Source organism: Argentina anserina, chromosome 3 (genome assembly GCF_933775445.1).
Source record: "Argentina anserina chromosome 3, drPotAnse1.1, whole genome shotgun sequence".
Classification (NCBI taxonomy): domain Eukaryota; kingdom Viridiplantae; phylum Streptophyta; class Magnoliopsida; order Rosales; family Rosaceae; genus Argentina; species Argentina anserina.
In genome coordinates this window covers 32,634,075-32,650,565 of record NC_065874.1, presented here as the reverse complement: position 1 = coordinate 32,650,565, position 16,491 = coordinate 32,634,075, and the positions used below count along the sequence as shown (strand labels likewise).

General features: G+C 38.9%; 2 protein-coding genes across 4 annotated transcripts; both read right to left on the bottom strand.

Annotated features, from left to right (window-relative positions):
• Nucleotides 1–1,495: 1,495 nt before the first annotated feature.
• LOC126789412 (probable WRKY transcription factor 2) lies at nucleotides 1,496–6,149 on the bottom strand. Of its 3 annotated transcripts, none has more exons than XM_050515561.1 (6): nucleotides 5,930–6,149; nucleotides 4,396–4,931; nucleotides 3,554–3,730; nucleotides 2,495–3,342; nucleotides 2,247–2,405; nucleotides 1,496–2,162 (listed from the first exon to the last, which is right to left on the bottom strand). In XM_050515561.1, exons 2-6 carry the CDS (start codon nucleotides 4,840–4,842, stop codon nucleotides 1,589–1,591), a joined length of 2,205 nt encoding a protein of 734 aa, XP_050371518.1. In that variant the 5' UTR covers nucleotides 4,843–4,931; nucleotides 5,930–6,149; the 3' UTR covers nucleotides 1,496–1,588. The 3 variants fall into 3 exon arrangements, with proteins under 3 accessions (XP_050371518.1, XP_050371516.1, XP_050371517.1); XM_050515559.1 differs by having other exon boundaries at nucleotides 4,396–4,938; nucleotides 5,930–6,148; XM_050515560.1 differs by lacking the exon at nucleotides 5,930–6,149 and adding an exon at nucleotides 5,768–5,890 and having other exon boundaries at nucleotides 4,396–4,938.
• Nucleotides 6,150–11,281: 5,132 nt separating this feature from the next.
• Nucleotides 11,282–16,001, bottom strand: LOC126789411 (serine/threonine-protein kinase BRI1-like 1). The gene is made up of 2 exons (XM_050515557.1): nucleotides 15,734–16,001; nucleotides 11,282–15,451 (listed from the first exon to the last, which is right to left on the bottom strand). Exon 2 carries the CDS (start codon nucleotides 15,268–15,270, stop codon nucleotides 11,692–11,694), a length of 3,579 nt encoding a protein of 1,192 aa, XP_050371514.1. The 5' UTR covers nucleotides 15,271–15,451; nucleotides 15,734–16,001; the 3' UTR covers nucleotides 11,282–11,691.
• Nucleotides 16,002–16,491: the final 490 nt, after the last annotated feature.

Below are 16,491 nucleotides of genomic sequence, written 5' to 3'. Positions count from 1 at the left end.
CCGGGGAGCTGAAATCGGTTGTGTTCCTTCGCTCGAACTTATTAAGTACCTGTCGGAGGTAAAAGTTTTTTAGATTGACACGTCAGGAACCAAAAAGTAAAAAAAATAGTCATTCTGCTCTGTTTTAGTAGATTTGGGTCATTGCAAGGTGAGCTAATTAAGGTTACAAGAACTATAACAAAATTAATATCCACAATTAAGGAGTCCTTGGTGAATTCTAATCTTTAGTCCAGTTAGATCAGGATTCCTTAGTGTTAGTGTGAAGGAATACAAATTCATCCCAACTAGAATTAGTAACTTTTTTTCTTTCTGTATAAATAGAACTATTCCCTCTAGTTGGTGACTATTTTTCATTCAATCAACCTTAAAGTCATGGCAGCGATTGACATCAATGACCACAAAGGCCTAGCTTTCAGATCAGTTTCAAGAAAACCTCCAAAACTCTACAAACTGACCATTAAGTCGTTTTCAAGGCTAAAATCAGTGGAGAAGTTTGAATCCAGCGAGTTTAAGGCCGGTGGATACAAGTGGAAACTAGTACTTTTCCCCAATGGAAACAAGAACCGTGGTGTGGAAGATCACATCTCTCTCTCTACTTGGAGATGAGTGGAAAGACAGCAATAAACCCCTGGAAGATTGTGACAATTGATTACAAGTTGTTCTTGCTCAATCGGCCCAAGAAGACCTACCTTGCTCTTGAAGATTCCGATAATAGGATAAAAAGTATTGCATTTATAGGACAATCGTTGGTGGTTTGGCTGGCTTTGATCGATTCATCCCTCTTAAAGAGTTCAATGATGCATCAAATGGTTATTTCATCGATGACGGATGTGAGTTTGGAGCAGGGGTCTTTGTTTCTGAAACAACACTAAAAGGCAAAACAGAGGAACTTATCAATAACTTCCAACACTGTTATGTACAAGAATGTTTGGAAGGTTACAAACTTTTCCAAGTTACCCGCTACATATTATGACTCAGAACCATTCACTGCTGACAATCAAAAATATTGTGCATGGAGACTAGTTCTCTATCCCAAGGGAGAATTCGTTGGAGAGGGTAGTCATGTTTCTGTTTTATTTGTCTACGTATAATTCACATGAGCTTCCTCACAGATCGAAAATACTTGTGGAATTTACTCTACGCATTTTGGATCAAGTCCATGGCAAGCATCGTTCTTTCAAAGGTACAAGCTGTTTCCGTCAATGGATTGGGGTTTTCACCGGTTGGTTACACAAGAAGAAAACGCAAGGTTTTCAAAGGATGATAGTTGCATTATTGAGGTCGAAATTACTATTCAAGGAATTTCTATGCCAAAATAGAGTTTCTACCATGAAATTCAAGTGTATCAATTAATTAGTTTGTGATAGGATCATAAAAGCATGCATGAGAGTTTTGATATTCACTAAAGTTTGGCATTGCTTATATGATATCGATATATCAATGAAACTTACCAGCATTTTGTTTTACTTTTATTATTCAGAAGAGAATTTATAAATGAGCAACATTACCATGTATATATATTGAAATATGTAGTTCGCTTAAATGCCACTTTCCTTCAAAGATTTAAAAGAAACAAAAGGGTGAAACTCTACATCTGTGGTCCAAGGGGAAGCCTACTCATAAGTTGTTGGTATACAGATGAAGCATTGTTCATGTTAAAACCAGGTTCTGACATTGGCTCTACTTTTGGTTCTCCTTTTGGTAACATGAAACCCATTTCACTGACCTGACGCTGTTGAGCAAAGTAGGGATGATGAACTGGTAGAAAAGGGACTTTGTGTTGGCCAGGACCAAATCCGGCCATTGCCAGATTGGCCAGGCCAGGATGGTTCATTCCGAAAGAGAAACCCTGGGGATGACCCAGCTGCTGCCTTCCAGGTAAGCTGAATGAACTCATTGACATTGGCCTTTCAAATCTTGCCATGCTATTGTGAACTTGTGATGACTCTGGCCGATGAGGATGAGCTTGTGAAGCAGAGCCAGACCCCTGACCAGACATGTTGCCTGAAGGGCCAGAATTGACATGGCTACTATTGCGAGCAGCGGGAACCTCATGATTGTGCTTTCCTTCATATGTGGTGATGACTGACTTGAGGTCATGAGACGCTCTCTCCACATGCTTCCTCACTGTACAACCAGCATTGGTGCACTTATAGTAGCTCCTGTGCGAAAAATAATTTGTTATTCCCATACACGGTGTGAAAGAGGAAACTGGGAAGAAGTTGGTCATGATAATAAGTAGCAACCTTGGATTTGGATTCCCTTTCACTACTTTCTGCCCATACTTTCGCCAACGATACCCATCATCAAGGATATCAACTTCACTGGTAGTCTGGACTACGACTCTAGGCTCCCGAATAGCTCTGGTTGCTCCACTCATTTCTGTTGCAAAGGCTTCAATTTTCCTGAGACATAACATGCAATTTATATTGACCTCCATGAGTACTTTTTTTGAGATCATTAACACTAAGAAGAAAAGGAGGTAAGCAATAACCTTCTTTTCGACTCTGACTCATCTTCTTCACCATCATAAGCTAATGAAACACTACCATGCGTTCCTTGATCATCTTCATCCTCATCATTGGAAAAGGTAGATGATGCGTCGATCACATCACCTGATTCAAGGTGTGCACCATTCTGAGCCTGCATAGAAGTGGATTGCTGGCCGTAGTCAGGACCCGCTGATGCTGATGAAGTCACCTCAAGGTTATCATGCTTCCAATCAGGAGCTCCACCAGTTGCCGTTTGTGCACTTGCCCAAACCTGATCACCATCAGTACCTGTCTGAGGTCCACCTTGTTCAAGGATGTCTGATCGCATGTCAATGAGTAAGTTAGAAGACCCAATGACCCCTGATCTACGACTGGGAAGGGGTTTAGGGTGGTTATGGGCCCCTTTGTAGATGATCTCTGTTATATGACCCTCATGAGATCGCTCAACCTTTTTCTTAACCTGACAATTTGGATGTGTGCACTTATAATAACTTCGAGGGTACTCACTGCCTTTTACTTGTTTTTGCCCATATTTTCTCCAATTATATCCATCTTCAGATGCTGTACCTCCACCGGCAGCAGCCGTGAAATCACCACCACCTCGTTGATCTCCTCCTTCCTCTGGTTGCTCATCAAGAGGTGGAGAATGTTCAGTACTGCCACCAACTGTATCTAAAGCCATAGGATCTGCAGAGACTGTATTTGCTCCGTTATCTTTTTCAGTAGATGTGAGAGAAAAATCTGGCTGGAGCTGAAAATTGTTTGCATTCTGATTTTGAACTCTGGAGGGTTCCATACTTTGAGACGAGTTTTCTGACTGGACTGAAACCTCAATGCTGGAAAAGGATTGCTGCACAAGAGTGGCCTCATTAGTATATATTATGGAGGCAGAAGTCATTTATGAACTCATCTCCATGGGATATACTAAGGACTCCTCTTAAGTGTGTTACCATGGTTGTCTAACTTTTATCAGTCAACATCATTAAAGGTAACATGCATGCATACATAACGGTTGCAACTTATAAGCTGGAAAAGAAGGTACATACGGACAATAACACTACCTTGCTTGTCGGAGCAAGAAAGAAAGAGCCTGATTCGCCAAGAGGCTTGAAAACAAATGAAGTATTCATGTCCTCAAAGAAGTTAGTTTTATCAGCAGCCTCCGACATCAATATGGAATTCCTGCCATTACCATTTGAGACAAATGGAAATTTTCCAGTTGTTGGAGAAGGCTGTGCCTGCAATCAAATCCAAAAGAAGAGTTATGTGGCAGGTTTAACTCCATTGCAACTAAAATGGAAGTTTAGATTTAATACCATATGTAGCAAACCTTAACTAATGCAACAATCTACCTCCTTCCACTTGATAGGAAATTCACTCCCAAGTTATATGCAGAGTCTACCTTGATTAATATATGCTATTTCAATCAACTTTCCAAGTTGGTGCTCGAGGCAAACATATAGGAACAAGGCCAGGCAACAACTGGTTAACATCCCTGGACACTAGTTACAGATATCTGCCATTCTAAATTAAGTTACCCAAAATTTATTGCGTGACTTAGAATGATGCCAGTTAGACGGTCATAGCTATAAAGCCTCTCCCTTGTTCCTCACATGAACATATTTTATATGTGTATCTTGCCATTGATGGACTAAGTTTTCCTGTTTGGAACATTAGAAAAGCAATGCCCCAGACTATGCAAAGGGGGCCTAATAACCCTATTGGATCACATAAACCCCTAAACACTCATGACCAATAGATTGAATCCATGTCTTGGAAGGGTTCTCATACTTTTACCAACCAAGCTAGCTAGCAGATTCAGAATCATAGTGTTAAAAATTTAATGCAGGTAAAAGTTCGAAAGCAGCACAAAGGCAATACATATAGTCAGAATTTAACTTACTAATGAATTTGAAAGGAAGACAGGAGAGTCCAGTAGCGTGGTTGGACTGAGACCAGGGGGTATTGTCAGATAAGGAGACCGAACATCAGAATTAAGTGAAAGGTCAGAAGATCTAATGCTTTCTGTATTTAACCGCGGAGCATTAAAACCAGTTCTGGCTGCAATCCTTTCCACGAGTCCCCCACGTGAGTTAGACTTGTACTCTGAAAATGAATCCATTTTAGTTATGTCATCACCACTACCATTTCCTTGTGACATGTTATTTCCGTTGGTATTTCCTTCTCGGGACCCCAGGAAGAAATCCTCAGCTTCGTTACTGTTAGGAGAGTCCAAGAACGACCTTGAGCCAATGCCGTCAACTAATATTGAGGAGAAGAAGTCTCTTGGGCTCGGACTCGGAGGCACCCAGTCTCCAATTATAGCAACATTATCATCCACGCCAGCCATGAATCTTAAGCGCCTCAGCTGCTACCAGCTCAATGAACAGCCGCTTACAATCAACTGGATGCACCAAGGGTCCAAGATCAAACAAACACCTGAAAGCTTTATAACAAGTGCATAGCAAAGCAAATTTAGAGACCACAAGATTCGCAAAGAGCAAGCGTAATTTTACAATAGAAAATAAATATACCAGAAATGAACTATCTGACTTGAACTTTTATTAGCTTGCAAAGGAACATGACAACAGAAAAAGAATAAACTTTCGGTTTTAGGTTTCAATAATACAAGCATCCAAGTGTTTCTTTGAAAAATTAAGCATCATATACTTGGCCCTTTTCTTTTATCTCTCATCGGCAATTCCCAGGTAGCAAAAGCAAAATGAGGAAAACAGGTATGTAGTCCCCCTCTGAGCTTCATATCAATTCAGATATCACCACAATTATTACCATCATTGGGGAGACAACCAAACAACATTGAAAATTTCTGTTCACAGGATACATTTAACACGAACAGTAGGGAGAAACGAAAACAGACGACCCTTAATTCATCTCCATAATTGGTAATGAATAAAATTATTTAAGGCCACCCATAAAAATCCAACCAATAAGGCAGGTTCATGCTTTTAACTCTAAAAACGTTACAAAAACCACATTTTCAAATTCAACGAATTACCAAAAAGGGAATTACATTCCCTTATTTGAACATGAATGAGATAAAACTCAGTTTGTTAGATCCTGACATCCATGAAGATCCAAGCATGAAACAAAAATGAACAAACCTCAATTCCCCAAAATGGGAAAAAGGTCATGAATTTCCATGGCATTCATTGAAGCAAAAACAAGCCCATGTTGCAGAATTCAGAGAAGGGTAAATGGGGTCACAGCAATTATCATTTACCCTTATTGGAGAAGAATATAAAAAGGTTAGGTACCTGAAGTTTTTGCAGAGAAGAGGCATTGATGTCAGAGACACATAAGAAATCCTCAAAATTAAGAGAGACAGAATATAGAAATAGTTCACACCCAAAAAAAAAAAACAGAGAGCTTGGATACGGAGAGAAAGCAGAAACATAAAAATGATTAAAGATGATTACCTGAGTGATTAAGAATCAAGGCCCAGATGATGTTGAAGAAGACCAAAGACCAAAAGCTCCTCCTTTGACCACCACCACCACCACTACCCACTAAACCTCCCAACCCAAAGATCACTTTTTTACATCAAAGTTCCAATCTTTCTGTTCAATTCAGATGAACCCCAAAAAAGGGTACCAATGAAACTGAGAATCAGCAACTCCTTCCTTCTCAAATGCCTATCTCTCTCTTTTATCTCTCTAACTTCCCTCTCTGGTTGGCCCAAAAATATTAATATTGATACTGATATGATGTGTTCTTTGACAAAATTACAAAAAGCAAAACCCAATACTTTATAATTGTTAGTTTTCTTTTTCTTGTAAATACTGGAAAGAAAGAAATTTAAAGGGCAAAAGGAGAAAGGAGAGGAGGGTGAATAAGTTTTAGCAATGGTGGTGGACCAGAAATGGATTGGAATCTTTGAAGAAAGAGAAAGGAAAACAAAAAACCAGCAAACTAAAAGCAACACCACAATCAAGAGACAGAAAGAAAAAGAGAGCTCAAAATCAAAGCTTGTGTTTTTTCATCAACATTACACACTATCACCCCATTTTCCCCATCTTTTTCCCTTCCTTCCCTCAATTACTGCTTCTCCTGTTTTTGACAGAACAGAATTAGAGCTTGCTTATTTATTCCAATTTTTGTAGTGCACCCATTTGGCTTCTCTTCCCATTTTCCCTATCAGACTCCTCCATTTGGCAACTTTCATCCACATGCAGGGGCATTATAGTCCTGAGATAAACTCATGATTAGTTGATGTGAGAAGTGGGTGTGAGAGATGTTGGCAGGGGATTGCTACCCGTATGTTGGTGAGGATTGATTTTTATTTTACTTCTTTGAAATGAATTATGGAAATTGTGTGTAAAGCTGTTGTGGACAGAGGGTTTAGCTGCCATACACCTGTTTCAGTACCCTTCATTTGGGAGGGATGTTGTAACTGCCTGTTCCTGCTTAATGGTTACAGATTCACTCTTGAGCCTCTTTTTCTGTTCATTTTTGTTGGGTTTTTTTCACTACTATTATTAATGCATCATCACTTACTACCGACCAATTTTTGTTTTAATGATGATATACAGTTCTCCATCAAAATTATAATATTGCATACGGTCATAACGCTCCGCAAGTCATATGGAATACGAAGAAAGTACACAATTTCTTTGAATTAAGCGAATTTTGAAACACAATGGTGTTCTACATGAATATACTTTGAATCACCTACAAAGATAGTTAAAATATATATTTGTGAGTTTTGTGCCTCCACACATTTACAACGGATAAATAATTGAGTAGGTTAAGATCAAATTACTAAGCTTGAGGCGCAAAAATGATCAATACAAAAGACGGTTGATTGAAATCTCTCTAAATATTCCACATTTTATGTTGATTAGTTCACAAGATAAGGGTTAGTATATATATCAGCAAGAAGGTTCTAATTGTAGATTTCTTAGCAAGAAGACAACTAGCAAGGACAACATTACATAGGGAGGTTCGGAACTATCAAGGATGTAAAAATGATTTTGGCATGAAATTTGACACCAACCAAATTAGATTGCCATTACCTAAGTGATTTTACATAACACATAATTAACAAAGTTACTAAAGAAAAACTACCTTAACTTGCATATTTCTACAAGCCAAAAGGACAAAAAGAAGCTGTAATCTATTTCATTAAACAAACACTTGGTTGTGAACAAAGTTTACACAAAGTTGACCTTGACAAAAATAATATCAATTGAGATCAGTATGGTACCAAAAATGTCATAGAAGGTTGGTTTATGGGGATATATATATATATATATATATATAGCTAGGGTGGGGTGGTTTAACTATAGTTTAGTGTCTATCTGATGAAGGAGAGAGGAAGAAAATAAGGTACTAGATTTTATTCCAATCTGAAGGACCAACAAAATAAACGATTGGTTGATAGTGATTTCAATCCCCAAATTGATTCTGTTTATTGTTCTCTTAGTACTTGGTATAAAGAATGCAATTGTAGCAGAAGGATCCAATTCTAAACTAATCACACCATGTAATGTGTGGTGCACTGTTTTGATTAAGGTCTGGTTAGAGCTCATCCTCTTTTCACAAAGTTATTCCTACGACAATAGTCTAATCATGCTCTCAATTGTACCAATTGAGACAGTTATATTATTGTTAGTTTCATAAACTTTGATCATATATAGACTAAAACCCCACAAGCAATGTATAGTATAGCTAAGACCAATTTCAGAAATGAAAATGTCGACCCTTGAAACTGTTATTCTTCAATTAATTGAGCAAAACTTTTGAATAAGTACGTATATGATTTTACTATAAGGTAAAGAGAAAGCTTTTAGAAAATAGCTCTCTTTTTAATGGTGATAATAGCTCTTATTTCAACTCAATTAGTGTGACTAACGACCGAACCATACATTATTTTTTAAAAGAGGCGAACAAATCTTCCTATAATTAGCCGATGCACAACAAAACAAACAAAGTAACCGCAAACTTGTGTCTCATGCACGACAATCATTAATGAATTTTGACTCACCAAACTAAATGTCGGATTTGAAAATTCACTCGAATCCAACAAGTTGTTCTAGTATGAGAAACGAAAATGCATCGAAGCATCACTTACAAAAACAAATTTGGATGGGTTTGGGACTAGGGATTGAGCCTAAATATGGTGAATTCAACAAACAATACTTCAATTATAGGTCATTATAACATTTAGTACCTTAAATTTAGAAACTATCGCATTTGTACATCAAGTTTCTATGTCAGCCTAATTTTAGTTCATTCCGTCAATTAACACCGTCAGTTGTAACAATACGATTGTTGGTTGTTGGTTGATGGACATATACAATATGAAATATATGCTGGTTTATTTTATAATTACGAACTTTAGCTTGTATGCAATTGTTGTGGTAAATAAAAGATGTTTATTAATTTTGTAATAAAATGATATGTATTAATCAACTTTTTTTTAATAGAAGTTAAAATTGGAGGGAAATGAAAGATGAAATATGAGGAAAATGATGTGACGAAAATGACTCTGAAAATTAGTGGGAGATAAAGTCATTAACGGTGTTAATTGACGAATTAAACTAAAATTAAGTTGAAATAGAGATTTGAGTTACTAAAGCGATATTTTCCAAACCTGAGATACAAAAAATTTGAATGAACCATAATTAAAGTATTGTTTGTTGAATTCACCCGCCAAAATATGGTATCAAAGGATTGATGAGTGGAACAATAATTTGTTGGGGGAGTGAATCAAGTGATAAAAATTAAGAACTAAGAACATGCCAAATGGAAGAATCCCAGGAACTCCGAACAAGGCAACACTACTTCTGCCATGGCGATGCCAACACAACACGCAAAGAAATCAATAGAGAAAGAAACTGGTCCATATCTAACAAACATATCAATTTGACAGCTGAGGAAAAAACAAATATATTACAATTTTAAATTTAAAGGACTGAGTCAAAAAAGATGCTATGACCAAGTCTCTCACTATCCAGTTACCAATGTTTTTCTTTATCAGTCTCAGTCTGTCTCACTCACTCCTCTACTCCCATGTTACTCCTACATGATACTTCGTTCCCCTCAATCATTCAAACTGGTACCACTATGCACTATTGTGGCTTCTATGAACACAACAAGAACACACTCATGCACGTACGAACCAAATGGTTTCATTCTTCGTTTTGGAACCAACATTGTTGGATTTTGATTCATCCTTTGCTTTGAAACTAATGTCAATCTTCATTTGATCCGCGAGTGTATCTTTTTGGTGTGTTTTCGCTTCTTTCGATCTTAGCTGGAGAATCTCAAAGTTACATAATTGATAATCCCATTAATTAAGTATTACTTAATATCAACAAATGAAGGAAAGTGTGAGTTATCTAACCTCGTGACAAGAATGAAAGCGTGATGATGGATTGATGTAAACCTCAGAAGAGGAGGACTCACATAGCAATCATCACTCTAATTAGAATCTGACAACCGTGATTAATGTTGATCCCCATAATATATACAACTCCATGTCAAAACATTTCTTCATTAGATAAGTGTATGTGTTTAGGTTGCTAGGACAGATAGTAAATAATAAAAACTGAAGCTGTAGGACTCAGAGTCATCTAACACATGGATCATGAGATTATCTGACTTGGCTTTGAGTGGGGAAGAGTACTTGTGAAAGAGACAAGAGACACAGAAAGAGTTGCATGGAATCACAAATAGGGTAAAATCCAAGGTTAACCAACTGAGTCAGAAACCCAGAAGAAACACAGTTGGTCAGTTAGGGGGAGAAAACCTGCCATTCTTGCCAGGCAAGTCTGAATCTCTCAGTCTCTACTCAATACTAACCACAGAGTGAACAGCATTACTAGACAGTAGGGGACCTCTTCATACAAGTTGGAGTTTAGGATCTTTTTACAAGCAGAGCCCACCACTCAATGATCGTCACAATCTCTTGCTTCTTCTTTGGGTACATAATAACACCAACTTCTCAAATCTCAACTTCTGTTTTGGGCTGATATATCAAACTTTTGAAGATCCCAATTGCTGTTTTAGGCCCTGAAACAGGCCCAAAACAAGCCCAATATCAGTTGATTTTTTTTTCTTCTCTCTTTTTTTCTTTTCTCTATTTCCTGTCTTTAGAGTCGAAATTAGATATAATTTTGAAAAACGACCTTAGTGCTCCGAGTGCATCCATGATCCATGCACCAAATTTCACTATATCAGTGTCTTGGACTAACGATAAATACCCTCTATTTTTATTTTACCACTATAAAAAAAGACATTCTTAAACTCACGAAACGAAGATAATTGGTAAATTTCATTCGATAAACTAGGTGTTTGAGAGGAAGCATTGTCACAAGTTAACAGTGGGGTTGATAACTCAAGACTGAATTTCGAGCTATTGCAATAGTCACTATAATATGCATTTGTTAAACTAGGAAAGTCATTATTATGGAGCGGAATCGACAAGAAAATCTGCACAAAATCCTCCAGGAAATAAGAACTATATGATTAGAGAGCGCTACTAGATTCCACAAAGTAATTAAGCTCCATGATTAAAGTAATGTATGCCAACATATCAGAAAAACAATCCACATGATTTGTCATCAACAACAAAGCCAATTACTGCCAAAAACTTTAAAACCCCAGCTCATGGCTGCCCACTTATCCTACTGATTAAAGTAAACCCTATTTAGAATGACTGGAAAACAAGTCAAGCACTCCAGCTTATTTAGTTTGTAGGAAAAAAAAAAGTAAAAAAGTAAATGGTAGAGAATACAATAGAACTTCACAAGTATTCTATACAATGAGAACCAAAATCACGTTGGTTCATATTTTCTTACATAAGATCGAAGCTTCATTATAGACCCTCTACAACTTTACAAAATGTTTGTTCCCACAGATCCAGCATTCTATGAACAGCAAACTAATTGTGATGGCAATAATGGTAAGGCAGAAGTTAGCAAAACTGTGAGAAGAACATAAGCCAAAATGGAAGGGAAAATTTTTTCTTTTCAGTAAAGTCTTAGTTCTGGCTAGACATGATTTCCAAAATGAAAGAATATGTACTTTTACCCAGTAGAGCTAAAACAAAACTTCATTTACTTTGTTCTCTTCATGCCTTTCTTCAACTTTGCTGTCCGATTCGGTGTTCTATTATATACAGTCCGCCAGTGTGAAGGAATGAATCCACGGTCAGGAATTCAAAGTCTCGTTCTTTTCATGGTTCCTCAGCAACAGTGTCTTTCAGTGAAAAGCCGTCCAGGACATCACTTTCGGAATCAACCTGAAGCTCTTTAAACATAGCCATAACCTGAATCATTGTTGGCCGTCGGAATGGCCTGTCATCTAGGCACTCAAAGGCAATATTCAGATACTGGTATAGTTCAGCCTCACCAGATTTCTGTGTCAACAACTCTGAGTCGAGTATCTCATTCCATCTTTTTTCTCTTTGAAGCTGTTTTGCCCATCCAACAAGGTTGTTGTCATCACCAAACGCTGATGGGTCTATAGGCCTTCTTCCTGAGAGAAGCTCGAGCAGTATAACACCATAACTGTAGACATCTCCTTTGGTTGTGCATCGAAAACTCTGGTAGTACTCAGGGGGTACGTAACCTGGAGTTCCTGCTAGGGTGCTCACACTGAGATGAGTATCGAGAGCATTAACCAATCTTGCCATGCCAAAATCTGATACTCTGGCCTCAAAGTTTTCATCTATAAGAACATTGCTAGACTTCATGTCACGGTGGATTATATGAGGTATGCAGCTATGGTGAAGGAATGCTAAACCTCTAGCAGACCCTATAGCAATTTTCTTTCGTGCTGCCCAGTCAAGCCTCGAGCCTCCTCCCTTAACTTTGTCATGAAAAACACTCTCCAGACTTCCCCATTTCATGTACTCATACACGAGAAGTCTCTCCTCTCCAACCTTGCAGTACCCCAATAAAGGAACCAGGTTTCGGTGCTTGATTTTTCCAATAGTTTCCATTTCTGCCATAAACTCTCGGTCTCCTTGACCTGTGACTTGAATAAGCTTCTTGATTGCAACAATACAGCCATCTCCCAGTTGTGCCTTGTACACCTCACCAAACCCTCCAGAACCAATCAAGCTATCAGCACTGAAACCATTCGTGGCTTCCAGTAAATGGGCGAAGGTCAGCTTCCGCAAAGGCTTTTCAAATGTGGCTACATTGATGCTGAGAGGCTCAGCAACACAGGAAAGTTTCCAGCTGCTGCTACCTGAAGTCGGAAGGCTTTCAATATATTTTTCTCTTTTTGCCTCTTTCCGCTGGTACTTCTTCACTCGATATAGAGCTAAGGCAAGTATAAGGATACAAAAGAGAAAGAATGTGATACCGATGACCATTCCTGAAACCATAGACGGCTTCTTTCCATTAACACTTTCTGCTGAATGTCTTTGAGAGCCACATGGTGGCAGAGGCAACCCACAAAGGCCAGAGTTATTCTCATATCTGGATGCTGGGAAAGTGGTAAGCTGACCTCCAGAAGGAATGAGACCGGTGAGGTTGTTGTTAGACACATCAAGGTCACTCAGGAAAGAGAGAGTCCCCAAAGATCCTGGGACATAACCTTGAAGATTATTGTGAGAGAGATCCAGGACTCCAACTGCTTTCAATCCTCCAAAGCTTTCTGGAATAGTTCCACTTAACATATTGTGTCCTAGATTGAAGACTTGCAAATAAGACAGTGTACCTAAGTCAGCAGGGATAGTTCCAGACAACGAATTGTAGGAAATATCAAGGAAGATCATGCTTCCATTGCTGGTGAATGTGTAAACTGTCGACCCTGTGTAAATTCTAGTTGATGAGCAAGAATGAACCATAGGTAAACTTTCGAGTCTCAGCGGCCGGACTCCCTCAAACTCAACTAGTCCTCCCGCACCCCTGCAAGCTGTACCACCCTCATTTCTAACAAATGCAAACTGCTTCCCTGAAACAATTCCAGGAACAACTAGGCCGGCCTGATTAGCAAGCTCTGATGGAATATAACCATTTAGATCATTGCTGTTCAGGTCAAGCCAAATGAGGCTTTGACACTTGCCAAGCTCAGCTGGAATCTGACCAGACAGTGAATTATTACCCAACTGGAGTATAGCAAGCTTCAGGAGATTTCCAATACCTGAAGGGATTGCCCCTGTAAGCCGGTTGCTAGATAGTGACACCCAAATCATATTGGTGCAGCTGCCAATGGACTGCGGAATGGCTCCAGTAATTAGATTATTGTTGAGAATCAAGAGCTCCAGGTTTCCTCCTTTGACGCAAATGCCTTCTGGGATTTCACCAGTGAGATTGTTTGCCCACATAACCAAGTCGGAAAGATTTGGCAAGAACCAAATTTCTAAAGGAATTGAACCACTTAAACTGTTGAAACTCAGATCAATAGCTTTCAGACTCTTGCAGTTTCCAAGTTCCACTGGCACAGTCCCGGAGAAAAAATTGTTGGCTAGAAGTATCTTCTCCAAAGCTGAGGTTGCACTGGAGGAGCAAAACCCTGACGGAACATTCCCTGTAAAGAGATTAGCGCTGAGATCAAGCACTAGAAGCCGAGTACCATTGATAATAGAGGGTGGCACAGGACCAGTGATGTTGTTGAAGGGTACATACAGATATCTCAAACTCGGAAGCTTGCTCACAACAGTACTGAGGAAATTTCCTGAGAGTTGATTGTGACCAAGATTGAGAGTAACCAAAGAAGAGCATGCCACAAAACTTGAAGGCAATTCACCAGTAAGCAAATTAGCAGAAATATCAAGCTCTTGAAGTGTCCCACAAGCTTTTCCTAGTTCAGCTGGAATTACACCCGAAAACTGATTACGACCCAGAAAGAGTTGCCTCAACTTCTTGAGATTTCCCAGCAAGGCACCTGGAATCTTGTCCTGCAACTTATTACCAGTCAGGTTCAGTGTCTCCAATGCTTGACAGTTGGAAAGGCTTGAAGGGAACTCATCCCCATATAGATTATTGTGTGATAGCTTCAGCAAATTGAGGCTGCTGCACTGCCCGAAATCAAGGCTTGTAAACTTTCCAGAGAAATTGTTGCTTGAGAGATCCAAATACTTGAGAGATGCAGAAGCACTTTCCAGGAAAGTGTTTGGTATCTCCCCAGACAAAGCATTGCATGAAAGGTCGAGTGTTGTCAGATTCTTGCAAGACAAGATAGAACCACTCAATTTTCCGGTGATCTTGTTACCGGAAACATTGAGCAGATTCAAATTCTGGCATGTCAACAATGACAAATCCGAAATCCGGTTTCTAGAGATGTCAACCTGAAGCAAAGAAGCACCAAAGCTGAAACTCCCTCCTGGGATAGAATTACCAGAGAGGTTGACCAAAGCCAGATGCTCACAGTCCTCAAGAAAAGTCCGAACCGGAAGAGGGGTTGTAATGTTGTTGGAGGACAAGTCAACTGTAACAAGACTACATGAGGTAATGTTGGAAACTGAAAGATCAGAAGCAGAGAATGAATTGCCTTGCAAGTACAGATTTTGAAGACTTGGCAAGGACGTAAGAGTTGGAAAGTGAAGACTTCCAATGAGACCGGAATAGGAGAGGTCAAGGGTGATGACATGGCCTTCAGAGCACGTCAGGCCTTTCCATGAACAAAGAGCAGTTAAGGAATCAGATTTCCAGTCAGATAACAAACCACGAGGGTCAGATTGAACAGAGGATTGCTTGAACTCCAACAAAAGCTTCTTGACCACATCCTCATTAGAAGCAGCTGAACTCAAATTTAGAGAGTGAAAGAGAAGCAGAACAAGAAAACAGACCAAACCCATCATGCTTCTGATCTACACCCTCTTCATTTTTGTTGGTTTGCTTCAAAGTTTCAATAAGGAATCTTTCTGGGGACTATTCACAAACACCTGAGCTGCACAACTCATCCATCTGGATCAAAAGCTCTCATCTTTCAGATCTGGGCTAATCAAAGCTTCAATCTTTCCATCCATTTTTGCTTGGAACCTGCAATCGAAATTTCCCCAACAGGAATTAAATGAAATAAATTAGTAAAATGGGTTGGTGGTGCCTTGATGGTGGAAATCACTATCAAACAAAGTAAGAAATCAACAAACTCAAAAGAAACCTAGCAAGAACAAACATTTAAGAGCCGTAGCTACCAAATATGAATGAACACGAATGAAAGAGAAAGCTATATGCATATCATCAATTCATCATAAATATGAAGTTGGAGAATGGGCAATCAGATAGTAAATTGTTAAGGAAAGAACAGAGGAAGGGAGATACCTCGGAGTGTGACAAAGTACGATGTTCAGAGATGTCGGCTATGCATATGAACCAAAGTACAAGAATAGCCAGCAGCATTCAGTTCCTTAGTTTTCTGTCTCTGATGGGACTTTGACTGAAATACTAGGAACCCAGAATAGGCACAGAAAGAGCTGAAACCTTCAACAGTTTTATGTGAATGTGACACGAGTCACAAGTCTGCAGAACTGCACAATCAGTGGGGGAAGAAGAAGAAGCAGCCCAAAGAAACAGAGAAACAAAATAAACAAACAAACAAACAAAAAATAAGGAAAGGAGAGAGAGAGAGAGAGAGAGAGAGAGAGAGAGAGATAGAGGTGATGACGCTTTTTAGAGAGGAAGCTAAAGTGAGACAGAAATACAGAAGAATATAGAATACAGGGACAAGTTGGTGGAGTGAATTGAGGGAGTGATGTGCCCCCCAGTTCTCAAATTTCGGGTCCAGTCAAACTTTGGATATGATTCGTTTTCTTCTCTCTCTGTCTGTCTGTCAAAAAAAATTTCTGACAATTTTAGGAGCTCTTGGTGTGGTTGGATGGATTACCCCGCACGTACGTCTCTAATTATGTGATATTATTTCTTCCTTAACTTTAATATCTGTTCATGCATAAAAATCTATTTCTTGGACTTGAATACATAGAGATAGAATCTTTCAATTTGTATGATGTAGGGTGAGCGAAAGGGATTGCTCTTACTTTCTATATGCGATTGTTCAATACTTCAATGAGAGTAATTACAAC

Coding starts and splice junctions, on each gene's coding strand:
- LOC126789412 (XM_050515561.1), bottom strand. CDS start 4,842: ATGGCTGGCGTGGATGATAATGTTGCTATAATTGGAGACTGGGTGCCT. Junction 3,343..3,553: donor TTCTTGCTCCGACAAGCAAG/GTAGTGTTATTG, acceptor ACTCTTGTGCAG/CAATCCTTTTCCAGCATTGA. Junction 2,163..2,246: donor AAAGGGAATCCAAATCCAAG/GTTGCTACTTAT, acceptor TTTTTCGCACAG/GAGCTACTATAAGTGCACCA.
- LOC126789411 (XM_050515557.1), bottom strand. CDS start 15,270: ATGATGGGTTTGGTCTGTTTTCTTGTTCTGCTTCTCTTTCACTCTCTA.